This window comes from Thamnophis elegans, chromosome 3 (genome assembly GCF_009769535.1).
Source record: "Thamnophis elegans isolate rThaEle1 chromosome 3, rThaEle1.pri, whole genome shotgun sequence".
In the NCBI taxonomy this organism is placed as follows: domain Eukaryota; kingdom Metazoa; phylum Chordata; class Lepidosauria; order Squamata; family Colubridae; genus Thamnophis; species Thamnophis elegans.
Window position 1 is genome coordinate 29118669 of NC_045543.1, and position 15862 is coordinate 29134530.

A 15862-nucleotide genomic window follows, 5' to 3' on the forward strand; every position below is an offset into this window, starting at 1 on the left:
AATCCGAGCGGGAAAAGGCCTGTTTCCGCACCCAGCCCAGGGTGATTTTGTCCCCTCCGCAAGGGGCGAAAGCTTACCAGCTCGTCTCGCTGAGATGGGTCTCGTTTTAAAACGCGCAGTTCGTTAAACGTCCGCTCAAAAAAAAACCAGGCAAGTGTGGAAACAAAATAAAACAAAGAGAAACCGCTTCATGAGAGGGAATCTTTCAGATGAGCTTCCCTGGGTTAAATACGGCCGGAGTAGGATGGTCCTGGTCTTTGGACTGCCTTGGCTTTCAACCGAGGAAAGAGAGCAAATTGCCTGAAATGAAAGGACACGGGGTGTAAACTTATGCAGCGTTTTGTCGTTGCTGCCCCTGGTCTTTGCATTTGTCAGTCAATCAGAATTTATAAAACTCTGTGTTTCTCTCCCACCTCACCAAAAAGGAGGAAAATGTCTATTTACATCACAATTAATTCTCTGTGTTGTATGTGCCTAGGTGCGCGCGCGTGTGAGTTTTTTAGTTGTAAATTTCACACATATGAAATACCTGTGTGTGCGTATTACAGATAATATAAACTTATATCTTTAAATTATTTGAAAGAGTGCATAAACAAATCGATCTGTAAAAGGAAATGTGTGTAATACACATTCCTTGTGGTCAGAAAGTTGAGATCCACGTTTGCTCCTTTCCTTGAGTGTGTCCCTTACATGTATGTATGTGTGTGCAAACATATGCACAAATCGGAATGTTTACCTACAGAAATATCTCCAGCGTTCTTTTTCATAACTTGCCTGTGTGCGCGCGCGTGTGTGTATGAACATATAGCCGTATCAAGGGTGGGTGAGTAATTATATGCATAATCTATGTGTGTTCAATATGTCTATATGTTCTATATAAACTCCACAGATGGGAATGATTTTTCCTCTCTGTCTGAGGCTTCCTTCTCCAGCCTATTGTTTCAGACAACAGATATAAGTTGCGATGGGAGAGGAACGTCGGATTTGGTGTCTGTCCCCCATTTCCAATTATAGATGGATCATTACAGACAGAGAAGTCCTGAGAATCCAGACATCTGCTCTTCACATGAATGCACTCACCTCCTAGAGGACAGCCCGCCATCATGCTCTGGAAACTGGTGGAAAATGTGAAATACGAAGACATCTACGAGGTCAGTATGGAGAGAAGAGGCACCTTGGCGGGGCAAAGAAGATTTACAGAACCGGGCAAGAGTCTCGGACAGGCGTTGAGATCTCGGGAAGGCAAACCAGAGAGGGGTCCGAGGCGAGCCGGGCACTCGACTCCAGGAGTCCCGGCGCAGTTTGCCTGCCTCGTGGAGGGGAAAGGGAAACGGGGCGGAGGGGGACAAGCAGGAAGGGATTTCGGAGGCTTTTTTTAACCAGCGCCTTAGATCCAAAGAGGAACTTTATTTTTTCGGTTTGGTTTTTTCCCCCCCTTTCGTTTCCTTCTCCCTCTCAAGAAATGAAAGAGGCAGGCGCTCTGCACTCAGCTGGCAGGTAAAGCAGAGATTCCCTGGCACGCCGCGCTCGCTTTAGATCCACCGGAATTCGATTAGAACCGCAGCCGCCTTTCCTTTTCCGACTATTTTCACAAAGGCAGCTTCCTGCGGAACCGAAGGGGCTCGCTTTGCTCGGCTCGCTTTTCTTTGTGAGGCAGCGCGAAGCAGGGCGGAAAGGCACAAGTCCAGACGTGCCCCGGAGACCCTCGCCCGCCAGAAGAGCCCTCGCTATGATCTCGGCTCTTTCCCTTTGGCTTTGCAGGCACCTTCCGCGCCCGAGAGGCGGCGAGAGCCGGCTCACTTACTTCCCACCTTTGGCTCTCTTATCTCGAACCGCTCCTCTAAATTGCCAGGCACTACCCGGCTTTCTCCGAACCGGGCAAACATTGCAATCCCGTTCCATTTGCCCTGCCTCGAAATAAACCCATTGGCCCTAAGCGCTCAGGTTCCACACGTCAGGTTAGACTGCAACGTCTATTCCGGGGTGATGAAAAAAGAGTTTTCTCTCTAATTTCCAACGTTTGGACTCCGGATAGTTTCGGGGTTTTTTTTCTCCCCCTGACCCTTTTCTTTCGGGTGGGCGACCAGCTGGCGCCCTTGGCGAAAGCACCGCGCCGGAGGCAACAGGAGGATTCTCCTCCGGCGGATTAAGTTGACCGTTTCTTTCTGAATGAACCCAAAGTCTGCCTCCGGCTTGCCCCTACCAGTTAATGTTTCAAAGCTTAAACTTGTGGGAGAAGTGAGACTGCCTCGCCATGTCTCCCTCCAAGGCGCTAGGCTGAGGTACTCCTCGTGTAGCCTTGTCTTGCAGCCCCGGGACAGCTCTGCAGATTTCCAAAAGCGCCCTTCAAGACAGGGATCAACGGAGCGCCGGCAACGATGCTCAGTTCTGTTTCATTTCCCCACCGCAGACTTCTCTCCCATCCCCGCCGCTCTCTGTGGTCTTCCCCTCGGCATCCCACTTCCCATCGACTCACTTAAAGGCAAGGTTCAAAGTGAGCTGCGTCTCTAAGAGGGCAGGTGAGCCAGGGAAGCAAAGATTCTTTCTGCCTCTCGATTTCAAGATCAAATTATGGATCCTTCAGCCGGCTAGCGAAGGGGCAATACGCCGAGGTATTTCCTTTGGTCAACTTCTCGTTCTTTTTCCTCACCCGAATAACGTTGAACTGGCTCTGAAAGGATCGAAAGATCCTTGCAAATTCTAGAAAGAAACCGCTCTCTTTCGAGTTTTCTAACTACGCCATCAATTTACTCTTAAGACAGGTGTGCATGGGTGTGCGCCCGCCCGGGCGTGTAAACGCACCCACCCACCCCCGTGTAGGGAATCCTTCCGCTTTCCTTGCGAACATCAAATCGGCCAAGCTTTAAAAGGCAAGATTAAATCGTGGCAAAGTAATGATAATTTTTCGGAACTCAGGCATTCAAGTTTCTCCTGAAACTTGATTTGGGGCTTTGCCGACCAAGAAGGCGTTTAGGAAACGGTGTTCGTGGTTGAACTTTCACTGGTGAGGTTTACCAGGTAGGAGAGCAGCTCTTGTAACGTGAGAAAGGTTTTCTGTAGCCTCTGGCTTTGCCAGAGAACTATAACTTTGTTTTTTTCCCCCTTTGGAATCATTGCATACCTGTTCTGACCAGGTGTCTGCTGGGCGCCTTTTTGCCACAGCAGCTGCCAGAATCAAAGTAAGTGAATTTTGGGCGGGCGCACACTCGGTCAGGTATTCTGGCTGGCTTTCGGTAGCCTGTTGCAAAACCTCCCCAATCTATAGCAGGGTTCGGTTGACCTCCCTTTCTTTTTTCTTTTTCCCTTTCTTTTCATAAGCTTAATTGCTTCTGTAAACAAATCGCTTTGGCTGTCTTTAAATGTTAAAAAAATGACAAGATTGGAGAAGCTCTTATTTGCTTTAAAAATCAGAACAAAAGCACCGAGGGCAATCGATTTTCCTTCGTATTTGGAATCTATAATTAAATGTAAAAAAACGGGGGGGGGGGAGAGAAGGGAAATATGATTTTCTCCCTCCTTTCTTTTTGCCTCTAGCGTTGCTCCAGATCACTTCCTTGTTTCAGATCAGTAGTGCCTCGTTTACACGTCTTCCCCTGTTCAAATTAATAGAAGTTCTGCCTCTTGCCCGCTCAACTTTTTGTCCCTTCCCTCTCGCTCTCCCCCAGCTCTGCCTCCGCCAGCCCCCTCGTCTGATTACATCTAGTAATTCTCCACTGAATGAACGTCATTTACAATACGAGGGGAGCTCTCGAGCTGCCTGCAAAGCCTTCACGCTCCATTTGGTCTTGCATTCTCCCTTTAAAGTAGTCGTGTAATATTAATAGTCATGAATATCAATTATTATGAGGCGGCGTAGGGAAGGGAAAGGAGAAAGGGGCACTGGAGCAGTCTGAAGCTTGCCTTGGGTTGAAGAGGATTGCTTTTGGAAGCGCAACGGGCGGGGAGGGGGGGCAACACGAGGACGCTCCTCGCCGACCGTAGACTCTTTCCATACATATTTTCCTCCAAATTTTGGTTTTGATGGATAGACTCGGAAATACCTCCAGCTGTTCTCCTGGGTGCACCAAGGTCCTTTGCAGATTTTCTTGATACCGCCCCTCTCCTTGTTACTAGAATTATTAATATTAATTTATTATTATTAGTAGTAGTAGTAATAGTAGTAGTAGTATTCTACTGCTATTTTATTTTTACCTGTTTCAAGATTTTTTAAACAAATTTCCAGATGTTAGTCCACACCTATTCCGCTATGGTGAGTTGGGTCTGTGTTATAATTTAAAATTGCCCTCTTCTCTTTGCCCCTCCGTGCCTTGTCTCTAGACCCTCTCTCATTCCTTCTCTTTTAGCTTGCCTCCCTCCCTCCCTCCCTCCCTCCCTCTCTCTCTCTCTCTCCCTCTCTCTTAACGCCTTTGGCTTGGTAATTTAGCACAATAATTGGAAGACGCTTGCAGCTGCTTCTCCATTTTGTATTGTGTGTTCTTCATTTGATCTGGGAATGGGGAGGGGGATCAATGGGGGGAAACTTTTTCAGGGGAGGAAGGAGATATTGCTGTTAAGAAAAGGACCTACATTTTCTGGTGTATGTGTTTGTGGGGGTGTCTAAAATTGCAGCTTTGTTTCTGTTATAGTATGTATCAGTATTATAAGAATATTCGTTGACTTTTTAATTACTTTTTTCGGGTTGTTAGGGATAATCGTTAATATATACTCTTTTTATAGTCATATAGTATTTTTTATGTCAGACACAAATGTAATTTGGGGGAGAGTGTAAAGAGTCCAAGACCAATACATTTATTTTGAACCAGAAATAGACTTATTTGTCCATGCAACCATTTTTTATTTGTTTGAAGTTGAGTTTCTTTGAGAATCGTTTTGGTTAATACTGTTTTCATATCTTCCTGCCCTTAGAATTATAGCCTCTTGGTCATATGTCCTGCCATCCAAAACATGAGTGGATGGCCCCTTTGTTCATTTCTTCTCACGTTTTAAAGATTTTTTTCCCCTGAAGCAATTGATGGTTTTATATATACATTCATATTTATTCATAAGCTATCTAGTTGCTCAAGCAGCATTAGTAGTATGTAGTATAAGTTTAAGCATTATAGCATTATAAGCATTATAGTGTTATTATTGTTATCATCATTCTTACTGGTGCAATTTAAGCCTTTTGGTGAACTTTTTTTTAAAATAATCAATTTTATCATCATCCTCAACCTCATGCTCTTAATCCCCATTGAGCGTTGGGCTTTAAAATACCATTTAGGGTGTTATGGTTATAGTTGAATGTATGGGGAGAAGATAAGAAACAAACGGTTATTAATCCCAGGGAAATATTTACATTGACTCGAATGGTGGCACATGGCGACCATCACCACCACTACATTGGGAGAAATAGGAGCACTTTAGGATGGGTGTTTCTTTTCAATCATAGAGGATGACTTTTTTAAAACGCCTCTCTTTCTCTCTGCTTCTTTTGTTTGTATCTCTGTCTGGGGCCTAACTGCTCCCTCCAGGACCGGCACGATGGAGTCCCCAGCCACAGTTCCCGGCTGTCCCAGCTGGGCTCGGTCTCGCAAGGCCCTTACTCCAGCGCCCCTCCGCTCTCTCACACGCCCTCCTCGGACTTCCAGCCGCCCTACTTCCCGCCGCCCTACCAGCCTCTTCCTTACCACCAGAGCCAGGACCCTTACTCCCACGTTAATGACCCCTACGCCCTAAACCCGCTGCATCAGCCCCAGCAGCATCCCTGGGGGCAGCGACAGCGGCAAGAAGTGGGCTCCGACGCCGGCTCGCTGCTGCCCCAGCCACGGGCTTCTTTGCCGCAGCTCTCGGGCCTCGACCCGCGACGGGACTACCACTCCGTCAGGCGGCCAGACGTCCTTCTCCATTCAGCTCACCATGGCCTGGACTCCGGCATGGGCGACGCGCTTTCCCTCCACGGCATCGGGCATCCTGGCATGGAGGATGTGCAGGTAAGTCGTGCTCCGGAACCGTTTAAGGCGAGGGTCATTGCCCCGTCAGGGTTTCTTGGAACTCCGGGAGCCCTTTGAGGCTAGAAAGCCACCCTGATACCAGTACAGCCTGGGTTGGATGCCACGATCCATCAGTCCGGCCAAGTGGCCTAAAAGGGCTCTTCTGCCGCAGGCAACTGTGACGGGCCAGGCTCCGGAGCAGGCCTGGCGTTTGCAAGAGGCGAGCCGCCGCCTTCGTGCGGCGGCGACTGGGTTCCACTGGAACTGCTGGGCTGCCTTGTTACAGACCCAGACCCAGCCAGCGGCGGCAAAGTTTCTGCTCAACTCTAGAAGGCCTGGCCCTGTCACATTTTCCCTAACCACAAGGGATTCATTTCTAAGTAGAAGCGGCTCTCAAAGAAGGGGCGAGCACCCAGCTGGGCCGACTCTGGACTCTCGAGGATGGTCAAAGAAATGGCGAGATCCCAATTCCTACCATGCTATTCTTCCCTATCCTCCTAGGTGGCTTAGAACCGCCGGGCCTTCGAAGAAAAAGGCTGGGCAGGAAGATTAACATACCAGGCCAGCTTGGGAAAGTCCAGGACTTAGTGTCCCAGTCCCTTGCAACACCGGGGGCCTGGCTCAGTTTTAGTCAGCTTTCCCCCTTTCCAATTTAGATAAACAAGTCTGAAGAACCTGACAGGTTAACCTGACCAAAGAAGCTGGCAGTGTTTATGTGGTGTGTTTTGGTGGGGAAGGGAGAGGAAAAGGATGTTGCCTTCAACCTATATTGTGTGGCTTCTTCTTAGCTACTGAGCTTCGATGGATTCTGGCCTTGAAGCCGGACCTTGGGCATCTCCCCCCACCTCTCTCTCACTCTCTCTGGTGTGCTTTCTGGCGGCTGAATGCCTTAGAGTCAGCGCATCTCCTGCGTTTGGTTGCCCGTGGCCGGCTGTGTGTGTGCGTGTGTTTGTAAATAACCTTCCGAAGCAAAACTGGAGCTGTGAAAAGCAGAGAAGCGAACAGTATGGAGAAAACCGCATGTTTTGTAGTTCAACGGATAGGAAGTGGGACGCGGGGGGAGCACGAAGATTTTGCTTTTCCCCGCAATCGGGGTGGTTTTCTGCTGCGTTTTCCGCTAACCCTCTCCGGATTTCGGCGTACAATTGCCTGAGGCAAGCTCCTCCGATTTATCAGACATGATCCTGCCTTTTTCCCTGAAGGGTAACCTCAGCTAGGCAAAACCGAGCCTTTCTTTTTCTTAAAACTGCCAGAGTGAATGAGAAAAAGCAATGAACTGAGCCAGATCATAAGATCTTGAAAAAGAACCTGACTGTCCACTTTGATCATAGATTTACCCCCTACTCTATCCCAAACCTGGAGTCCCAGAGGGCTCTAATCGAGGATCGATATTATAATAACCAATTATTCCCTTATTTCCCGATTAGGGGTAAGTGTCTTTGCAAAGGAAGGCAATTTAATTTTGAAATACACTTATAAAATTTCTGAAACGATGCCTTTGCAGACAAGAAACTACTTAGCAGGAATTATCGTAGAAAATCAACCCGTCCGCTTAGGGAGTAAAAGCAGAGAAAGGGAAGGCCCTGCGATATGTTACATTTTCAAGGAAGTTTTCCAGATTAAGTTATATACTTTGTTTTCCCTCCTAATAGTTCTTCTCATCTTTCTAAGTCGAGTGTTTGTTTATTTAGAATTTAGCTGAATCGAGATAAGGAGAACCTGGGGTGTCTCCCATGTTATAATACACGACTTTATTTGACTTCTGGGGGCGGCGGCGGGGGGGGGGGGTTGAGAGAAAGCTAAAAGAAAATACATCTTGTTCCCCTTCACTTAAAGTCGGCGAAATTGGAATGTGCCTGACTGTGACCAAAAGAAATCAGGCAAGTAGAGATGGGAGAGAGAAAGGAGACAGAAATTAAGGAGAAATACGCATCCCGCGCCCCATCACTTTCTGTTTTTCTGAAAGAAAGGCGGATCTTCCGGTGTGTCGATTTCTGCCCCTGGCCACGTGCAGCCCAGGCTTTTGCAGGCTTATTCTAAAGAGAATTTAATTGCGTTCCAAGCTACTGGCTTCTAAGCCAAAGGTGCCTAGAGCGGCAGAGCGGAGAGAGTGCCCCAAAGTTGATCCAACAGGGCCTGTGGGTTGCTGTAATCAAGACGGGGAAGGCAGAAGTTGCAGAGTCTTGGGTCAATAAGATTGGGTCCTCCACACATCGCCCCAGTCATGCTGTCTCTCTCTGTATGTTTCTCTGTCTCTCTCTCTCTTTTAAGAAATTAGATTTCTCTGTGAGAAATAGTGGCAAGAAGCTATTTAAGTCATGGATCGGCTCAAAAATTATGTAATCTCGGGAAAAGTTAATTCCCGTTTGAGATCATAGACTAGGATCTTTCCCACCAATTCGGTGGGAGTTGGGTTCCTCTAACAATGCCTGTTAAGGGTAAAACACTGTTGAAAGAGCGGAGAATAAGATTGTCCAAACATTCCGTTATCCCCTCAAGAGATCCAATTTTAAGTTGTTTTAGACAATTTTTTAAAAAAATATATGTTGGTGTTAATGGGTTTGATGAGTCCATTCCATTTATTCTGCTGTAAATAACGCTGGCTGAAGTGAGACTGACAGGTGCCATAGTTAAACGGATTAAATTTGCTGCATCATAGATATACACTATGACCTGTCCATTCTACGTCGGATTCTTTACAGAAAGCTGCAGAATTCCGTGGCAGGAATTCACGAATGGTTAACAATTTCGGTTATTAGGTGGAATTCTTGTAATTTCACTTCGAAGTTCAGTGAGACTTATTTCTAAATCGATATAGAATTGGACTCTTAAAATATATATATACCTATACCGGGAGCTTGGTATTCCATAATTTCCTTTGTAATTTAAAATTAGAAGGGAGAACAGGATCGATAGAATGTTACAACATACCCACGTGCGAAGGCCAGGAAGATGCTTGCAATTTTGGCTGGCCTTTAATTAAAATATGAAGGTCAACTTATCTATGATATCGAGTTTGATATACACTCAGGCAGAGTGCTGTCTACATGACAGCGTGTCCGTCTGTGTGGGAGAGAGATTAAGGTAAATATGTATGAGATTATTATTAGAAACATCGGATAGTTCTCTCAGGCACACATCGCCGTTCACAGTTCCGTGAGAGCCGTGCACTGGTTTTGCTTCGCTTATCACTTCCGTTGCAATTTTTATTACCTGGAAGAAGATGAAAGGGAAACCAGGATGCTTACTCCCCACGCCACAGTTTCAGCCGTGGGCCTTGCTGCTTCCCAAGTAGATGGTGTTGCAAGTTTGCCAAGCGTGCGTTTCGGCTTCTCTCGTTGTGGGTCAATTTTGTTTCAGAGACAGGTTCGCCGTCCAATTGGATGGAGCTTCGAGCAGGGAAGGGTTTCCCAGGAATTTCCTCTGACAGAAATCCCTTGATGGGGCGTTCTCATGCACGTGTCTCCCACGGAGCTCAAGGAGCGTGCATCAGGTTGCAACCCCACTTTTGCAAATTGATGGGGAAACGAATCCCTTGGCATTGCAAGATGCTGACCTCCGAGCAAGCGTTCAAGAGGAAGCGAAGAGCTAGAGAATCTCCCCTCGCGCCCAGTCCCCACCCCCTTTCACCCTGATTTTATTAAGTCGACTGGGGATAAATGTCTTCAATTGGTGATGGGTCATTACTGATCTCTCTTCTCTCCGCTCCAACCTTTCTCCTCTGTCTTGCCGCGTCTCCTACCGGGAGTCGAAGAGATCAGGTTTTGTGGCCGGCGAAACATCCGAATCTTTCCCTAATCCACTGCCCAATTCAGCTTTTGGACTTCAGCTCCCATCTTCCCTAGCCGGAAAGGCCCAGGGAATTCTGGGAACTGAAGTGCCTCTGCAAAGGAATTCTGGAAGTGAACCCTGCAATTAAAGAAACCTGACAATTAAAAGTGTGAGGGGTGTGTGGGAGTTTGTGTTAGATGGGTGGGTGGGTATCCGTGCACGTGCATGCTTCTTTCCACGTTTCCGCGCCCAGTCCTAATTAAATCTTTACGATTCTCTCTGTGACTATTAACTGCCAGCATGCTGCACGAATATCTTGTACAAAAACCCAGCAGGCGGCCGTAATTAGATAGAAAATCAGACAAGACTCTTCTCATTAACTACAACAGCTCAACCACATTGTGGAGTGGGGGAGAGGGGAGTCGGAAAGGAGCGGAGGTCGTGTGAAACCCTTGTCCGAAGTTAGCACCACTCATCCGCCTTCCACTTCCCCGAAGATGGAAGGTTGTTAGTATAAAGAACCCAGAATAATGCCAAATTGGCAGGTTCGCGTTTCATTCTATGAATGACCCATGCAGTTGAAAACCCATCCTCTTCCTCAAACACATTGGTAGTAAACCTACCAATGAAGAGAGTGGGATCTTGTTTAGACAACTGTGGGTCTTCGGAGAGCCGCTTTAGGACTTCTGAGCCAGTGAAACTCTTTTTACATTCTTAAAGTTCACCTGAAACCATAAAAGGGAAGAGGGAGAAGGAGCAAGGCAACACTTTATCACTTTAACTTTAATCACTTTATGGGAGCTACTAACTTCCTCCCAGCTGAGAGGTTGCGGTGGGCAAGTCCCCCACCCCAGGTTTAATAGCACTGCAGATGCAAGAACTACAGATGAGGTTCACCCATCACACACTGACTGAGTACTGGGGATGGGATATGGTGTTCTGGCTGAGTTTAGGGGTCAGTGTAGGATGCAAACCCCTTTTGTGATGAGCAGCTATATAAATGGAGGGAAGTTTGTGATGCATTCATGCCAATGTGCCACTGCCAAGAAAAGCCACAAAGTAAAATGTGGCCCAAGATCACAACCTCTCTGAAGGCAGGGAAATTTCCAGATGGTGCAAATGAGTCTTTGACATTGGAACTGGAAGAAGGCTGCTTGCAATTCTGTCTGTTCAATCTGTCGTGCCTGCTTCCAGGTCAATGTATTTAGGACCAAATTATAAGTGACTGGACCTGGGTGATGCAGAAAACCTTGAATGGCATGGAATGGTGGCTGTCAGCCAAATGGAGAGTCAGAAATGTAGGCCTCGGTTTAGAGCACAAGGTGTCTAGAACCATACTTGGCCTCTTAGTGGCTCAGCCCCAAAACTCTGGAGTGGGTTGTTTTCATACACATATGTTCAATTTACAGTTCTATGTTGAATCTTGTTCCTTGACTATCATGCATAATTATTGGGAGTCCTGCTCAAAGCTTGCTTATGCTCTCTGAAGCTCTGAATGAGCCTAGGGCCTTGGAGGAACAAAGTTAATTCCTTGGATTTCAGCTGTCCTTTTCTGAAATATGACTGTGGTTACATTTATGGTTAATTGAACAATGGTTTGCTCAATACTATTTTCTGAATTTCTGGGATGTACTGAATTAATTACCATGGTTGGCTTCACACAATGCCTTGATCTAAAATATATTAACTATTTCTGAGATAATGGGCAGTGTGAGACAGCCTATAACTTTTATAAAACAACAACCTAAATTGATGTAAACTTAAGGGAACTCAATATTTAAGTTGAGCTGAGAAGCAAAAGAGAAAGAACAAGAAAGAGCAAGAATATCATGTTCTTCCTATGTATAAGAAAGTAGGATATATTCTAGTTACATTTGGCCTCTCTATTCTTCTTTATCACTGAGCCATGATAGCTAATTTGTCTATTTAATGGCAGAGAAAACAGGGAACCTACTTCTGAAATTAAGAATCTGTGTTGATAAACTGAGGCAGATTCAGGCGGGCTGTGTTCATACAATTGTAGCAGGAAATGTTTCTGATACAAATGGGAGGGACTTAATTGATTGAAGGGGGCATCCCCTGCTCCTTTCAAGATGCTTCTGTCCACTGCGAGTTGCTACATGTAAGGAGCTGCAATTATCATTCAGGAGAATGTTAAGAGCACAGTTCCATTGCTTAGCAGCAGAAGCCCCTTCATTCCATAGGACTGGTTCCCAAGAGAGTACGATATGGTGCAATGCTGCCTCTGCCAATATGGAAAGGACATCTCCCCAAAATGATGCTCTTCTGAAGTGCTTGAAAGCATTTCAGCAAAAGGCATGAGGTTTACGTGAGCTGCATGTCATGAAAGCTAATTACTTCTAATGAAATGTATTGGTCAGAAATACATTGGCTGTTTGGCTGTCAGTCTTGATTTCTTTTTGCCACCTTACGCTAACATGGCTCTCCCCTTACAATGTCCAAAAGTGTTGGTCTCCTACTATCCCTACTGGCTAGTGATTAATCAAAGTTTACCATTCTTTGATTTGCATTCTAAGCACACCGGATACAAAATTTATCAGCCTTTGGTAAATAACAAAGCTCAGGCTACCTGAACCAATATTAAAATTAATCCTCATTGGAGCTCTAATTCATTTTTGTATACATGGCGGTTCCCTGTAAAAGTTGAGGGCCTCTTGCTTCCTTGTCCATAGGTAGCAGCCACAAGGCAGTAAGGAAACCCCTGCGTCAAAAGTAAAAGTTGCCCTTATAGGGAGAAGGATAATTATGCCAATCAGTTACTACTCCCACCCCATCTATTCTTCGTTCCCTCTCAAATTCCAGGAGGGCTGGAGTCCAACTGTACAGAAATAAATAAAAGCTGAAATCACCTCTTTACTCCCACGACTCAGTGTCATAATGTATATTTGAGACCTGCCACAATTCATTTTCTTTGCATTGCCTTCTATGTCATTATAATTTCTCTTCCTCTCCCTCTTCTCATCCATTGAAGTCAATTGTCCCACAAAAGGGAGTGTTGCAATAAACTCAAAACACTGAAATAACTCTTGAAATAATTTTTTATTTGTTCAGTTATTTGCTTTGAATGAAAAAAAAAATCTTAAATGCTTGATCATGTTAAATACTGAACTGTGTTTGGGGTGATGCCCCTCCTCCAGTCAGAAATCCTTGAAGTTGGTGGACTGGACGGAGTTAGGTAACTTTTATGTAAGTTTGTGCTAATTTGGTTGATTTCAAGATCTATTTCCAACACCTATCAGAGACTCAGCGGCATAAATTGTGCAATAAATCAACAGCAAACCTCTTAATTATTATCTTTATAAGGAGGAATGCAAAGAGTCCCTCATTTATTTTCTCCCAGAGTAAAACTCTATTTTTTGCCTATTTGTGCCTATTTTCTTGGGACAAGCCCTATTGAGCAAACGGAATTCCAATAAAATCTAGGTCAGAAGGAAAGTGGATAAACAGCGATAAATTCAAGAGTTTTCTTGCTGAGCAAACTTGCACCCACTGCTAATTTCTTGTCGCCCGTCAAAAGTTTAGTTGCAGGTGTCAATTGGGCTGCACGGATACCAAAGCCAAAATTGTAAGGCTCCAGGGAATAAAGGCTGAGCACCATTGGTGACTTACTTTGGCCTCTTAAATCATTAGAAGGATCACACCTTACATTTTGTGTTCACCCTAAATCCCCTAAGAAAAGGAAGCTTCATTTTCATGCCATTTTAACATGGAGAAAAAGTATATTTCCTCAATTAATTGTTCTTCGTGGAAATAATGAGCGTTCATTAATGAATTTGAGATAGTGTGGGACTTTGTCCAGCTCTATGCACCTCTTTGTTCTTTTGCTAAGTGCTGGGAAATTTGAACAGTGATTTTTCCCTTCTTTCTCCCCCTCTGTCCTTAGGCAGTAGAAGATGCTAATAACAGCGGCATGAACCTGCTGGACCAGTCGGTCATCAAAAAAGGTATGGGTAACTTTTCAATTGTTGCAGTTTGTTGAGTATTTGTGGGCACTGTACAGAGGCAATTTCAGGCCTACTTGGAAGTAAGCTTCACGAGGGGCTTTCTTCCAGGTAGCGTTGAGGATGGGATTATGTGCTTTGTATACAGAGAAAGCTATTCAAGTTCCAGAAAGGAAGCCCTTGTATTTGATTCAATATTTGCAACATGACGGTACCATTCTGAAGTATGGGGGACATACTAAACGAAGCAGCCCATTGGCTGGAATCTTACCCACCCTGCTTGTGTGAAGCTTTTTCTCTAGTTCTAGGAAATAACTTTCCCTCGTTGCTCATTGTCGTTGTGGGAATTAGCATAACCTGCAAGAGGCCAAATTCTTGACCAGGGTCCTTTTGGTTTCACTGGAGCTTCTTTCCAAGTAATATTTAGGGGTTGTGTGAATATGAGCAGAATCTGCTTCCACAGAGGAAGTATAATTTTCCAGGATGGATGAAATATCTGTCCCATTGTTTAAGTTTAGTTTAGCTCCTGGGAAGCGGGGGGGGGGGGGGAGATGGGGATTCCACCTTTTTTGTGGGCATGTACCTACGGTATATCTAGATAGGAAATATTTGATCCACCTCCCAGAGCAGAAGGCTGCACTTGGTATGACAGCAAGGGCACAATCTCTTCTATGTCAGGGGGATTGGTGGGGGGCGGGGCGTTGGTCTTCCTTGGCGATACGATGGGGTTTTTTTTAGCCTCCCGGTACTTGTGGGCCAGAATGAGGGGACCGAGTCTCTCTGTTCAGGAGGAAAAGGCGAGGAGAGGGGGATTCCTCCCGCACTCCATTTGTCTACACAGGCATACGTGATTTAGTGTAAGTGTGCGGCTTCGCCCCACTCTAGTAGAGGGAACGTGATCTTAACAAATGTTTGCAATCTCTTGTACAGCTGTAAGCAAAATAATTAACTAATTAAACTAATTAAATGTAATTACAATAACTCATTTTGGGCGTATTGCAGCTGCTTCATGCCCACCCCCTCCTTCCCGTTTTGAATTTCTTTGACAGGCAGGCTCGGGGAGAGACACGCCTCCTCCCTGCGCAAAGCTGCGGGAGGAGGGAAGGAGCGAGCTTTAATTAGCAGCGGAAAGGCGCGCTGAAATTCAGCTGGTCTCCACGAGAAGAGGGGAAAGCGTATTCCTTGTTATCTCTGTGCTTACCCCAATGGGAACAACCTTATCCGAACTAATGGGACTTTCCCCCTCACCTAGAATTCTTGTTTGTGAACAAATTAAGCAGCTCTCGGCGTTTAGGCCAGTTCGAGTGCTTTCTCCGCCCTTCCGGCTCTCGGGTGGAATTAGGACCTGGTCTTGTCTCTGCGTGCTCCGCAGGCTGACTTGGATGCTCCAGAGGCTTAGCCCGGTCCAAAGTCGCGCAGGCAACTCGCTCTGCTACGGGCCACCTGTCGTAAGATCCCACTGATCTCCCCAGGTATAACTTGGGATCTAGTTTTCTCGCCAGTCAATTTTGAAATCAACCTTCCAAGAGTTCATAAAACTCCTGCTTAATAAGAGGCGTTGTTCTGGAATGGCGAGGCAGAATTTGGAAAATAAACACATCCGTTCAGGAACGCTTGACCTAAGTAACTCTATTCTTTTCGGATCCTTAAGTAAATGGGAGTTGGGCAACAAGCAGAATATGGAGACGCAGCGGTGATGTCACCTAGATGCTGCTTGCTATCCTGATGCAGCCTTCAGAAATCAGCTTGAAACTGATTTCTGCTCATCTACTTCAATAACTCAATCTAGATACTGTTGCTTGAACAGAGAACGCAATCCGAAGTATCTTCACCCATGAACGTTAAGGGTGTTTAGGGTTGGAAAATTAGCCTTGAGGCATTTTCTTAGAAGTGATTGATAGCATCGCCCTAACTATCGCTGTGGTGGCCACAGAAGCCTGCCTTCATTATTATGTCGGCCCCGCGATGGGTGGATAACGCTGTAAATCACGAGTGAAGAAATGGCCTTGGTGGGGCTTACTTCGGAATAAATAGTCTAGGAATAGAGTGTTTATTGGACATCTGTTTCCCCAAAAGCCTCTGGGTTTAATTTCCAGGTGAATAAGTTTATTATCCTCGTCTTGAAATGTATTAACTATTCTTTATAAATATCTCCTGGGA

At 45.7% G+C, this 15862-nt stretch overlaps 1 protein-coding gene across 5 annotated transcripts in view; it reads left to right on the forward strand.

Annotated features, from left to right (window-relative positions):
• Positions 1-1070: 1070 nt before the first annotated feature.
• TFAP2B (transcription factor AP-2 beta) overlaps positions 1071-15862 on the forward strand; it is a 52637-nt gene continuing 37845 nt past the window's right edge. For 2 of the 5 annotated variants that reach the window (XM_032214200.1, XM_032214202.1), the window contains exons 1-4: positions 1104-1151; positions 4223-4249; positions 5511-5969; positions 13645-13711. In XM_032214200.1, the coding sequence (XP_032070091.1) occupies positions 1104-1151; positions 4223-4249; positions 5511-5969; positions 13645-13711 (601 nt within the window). Of the gene's footprint in view, positions 1152-4222; positions 4250-5510; positions 5970-13644; positions 13712-15862 lie in introns of all 5 variants that reach the window. The other 3 variants (XM_032214203.1, XM_032214204.1, XM_032214201.1) reach the window with 2 other exon arrangements.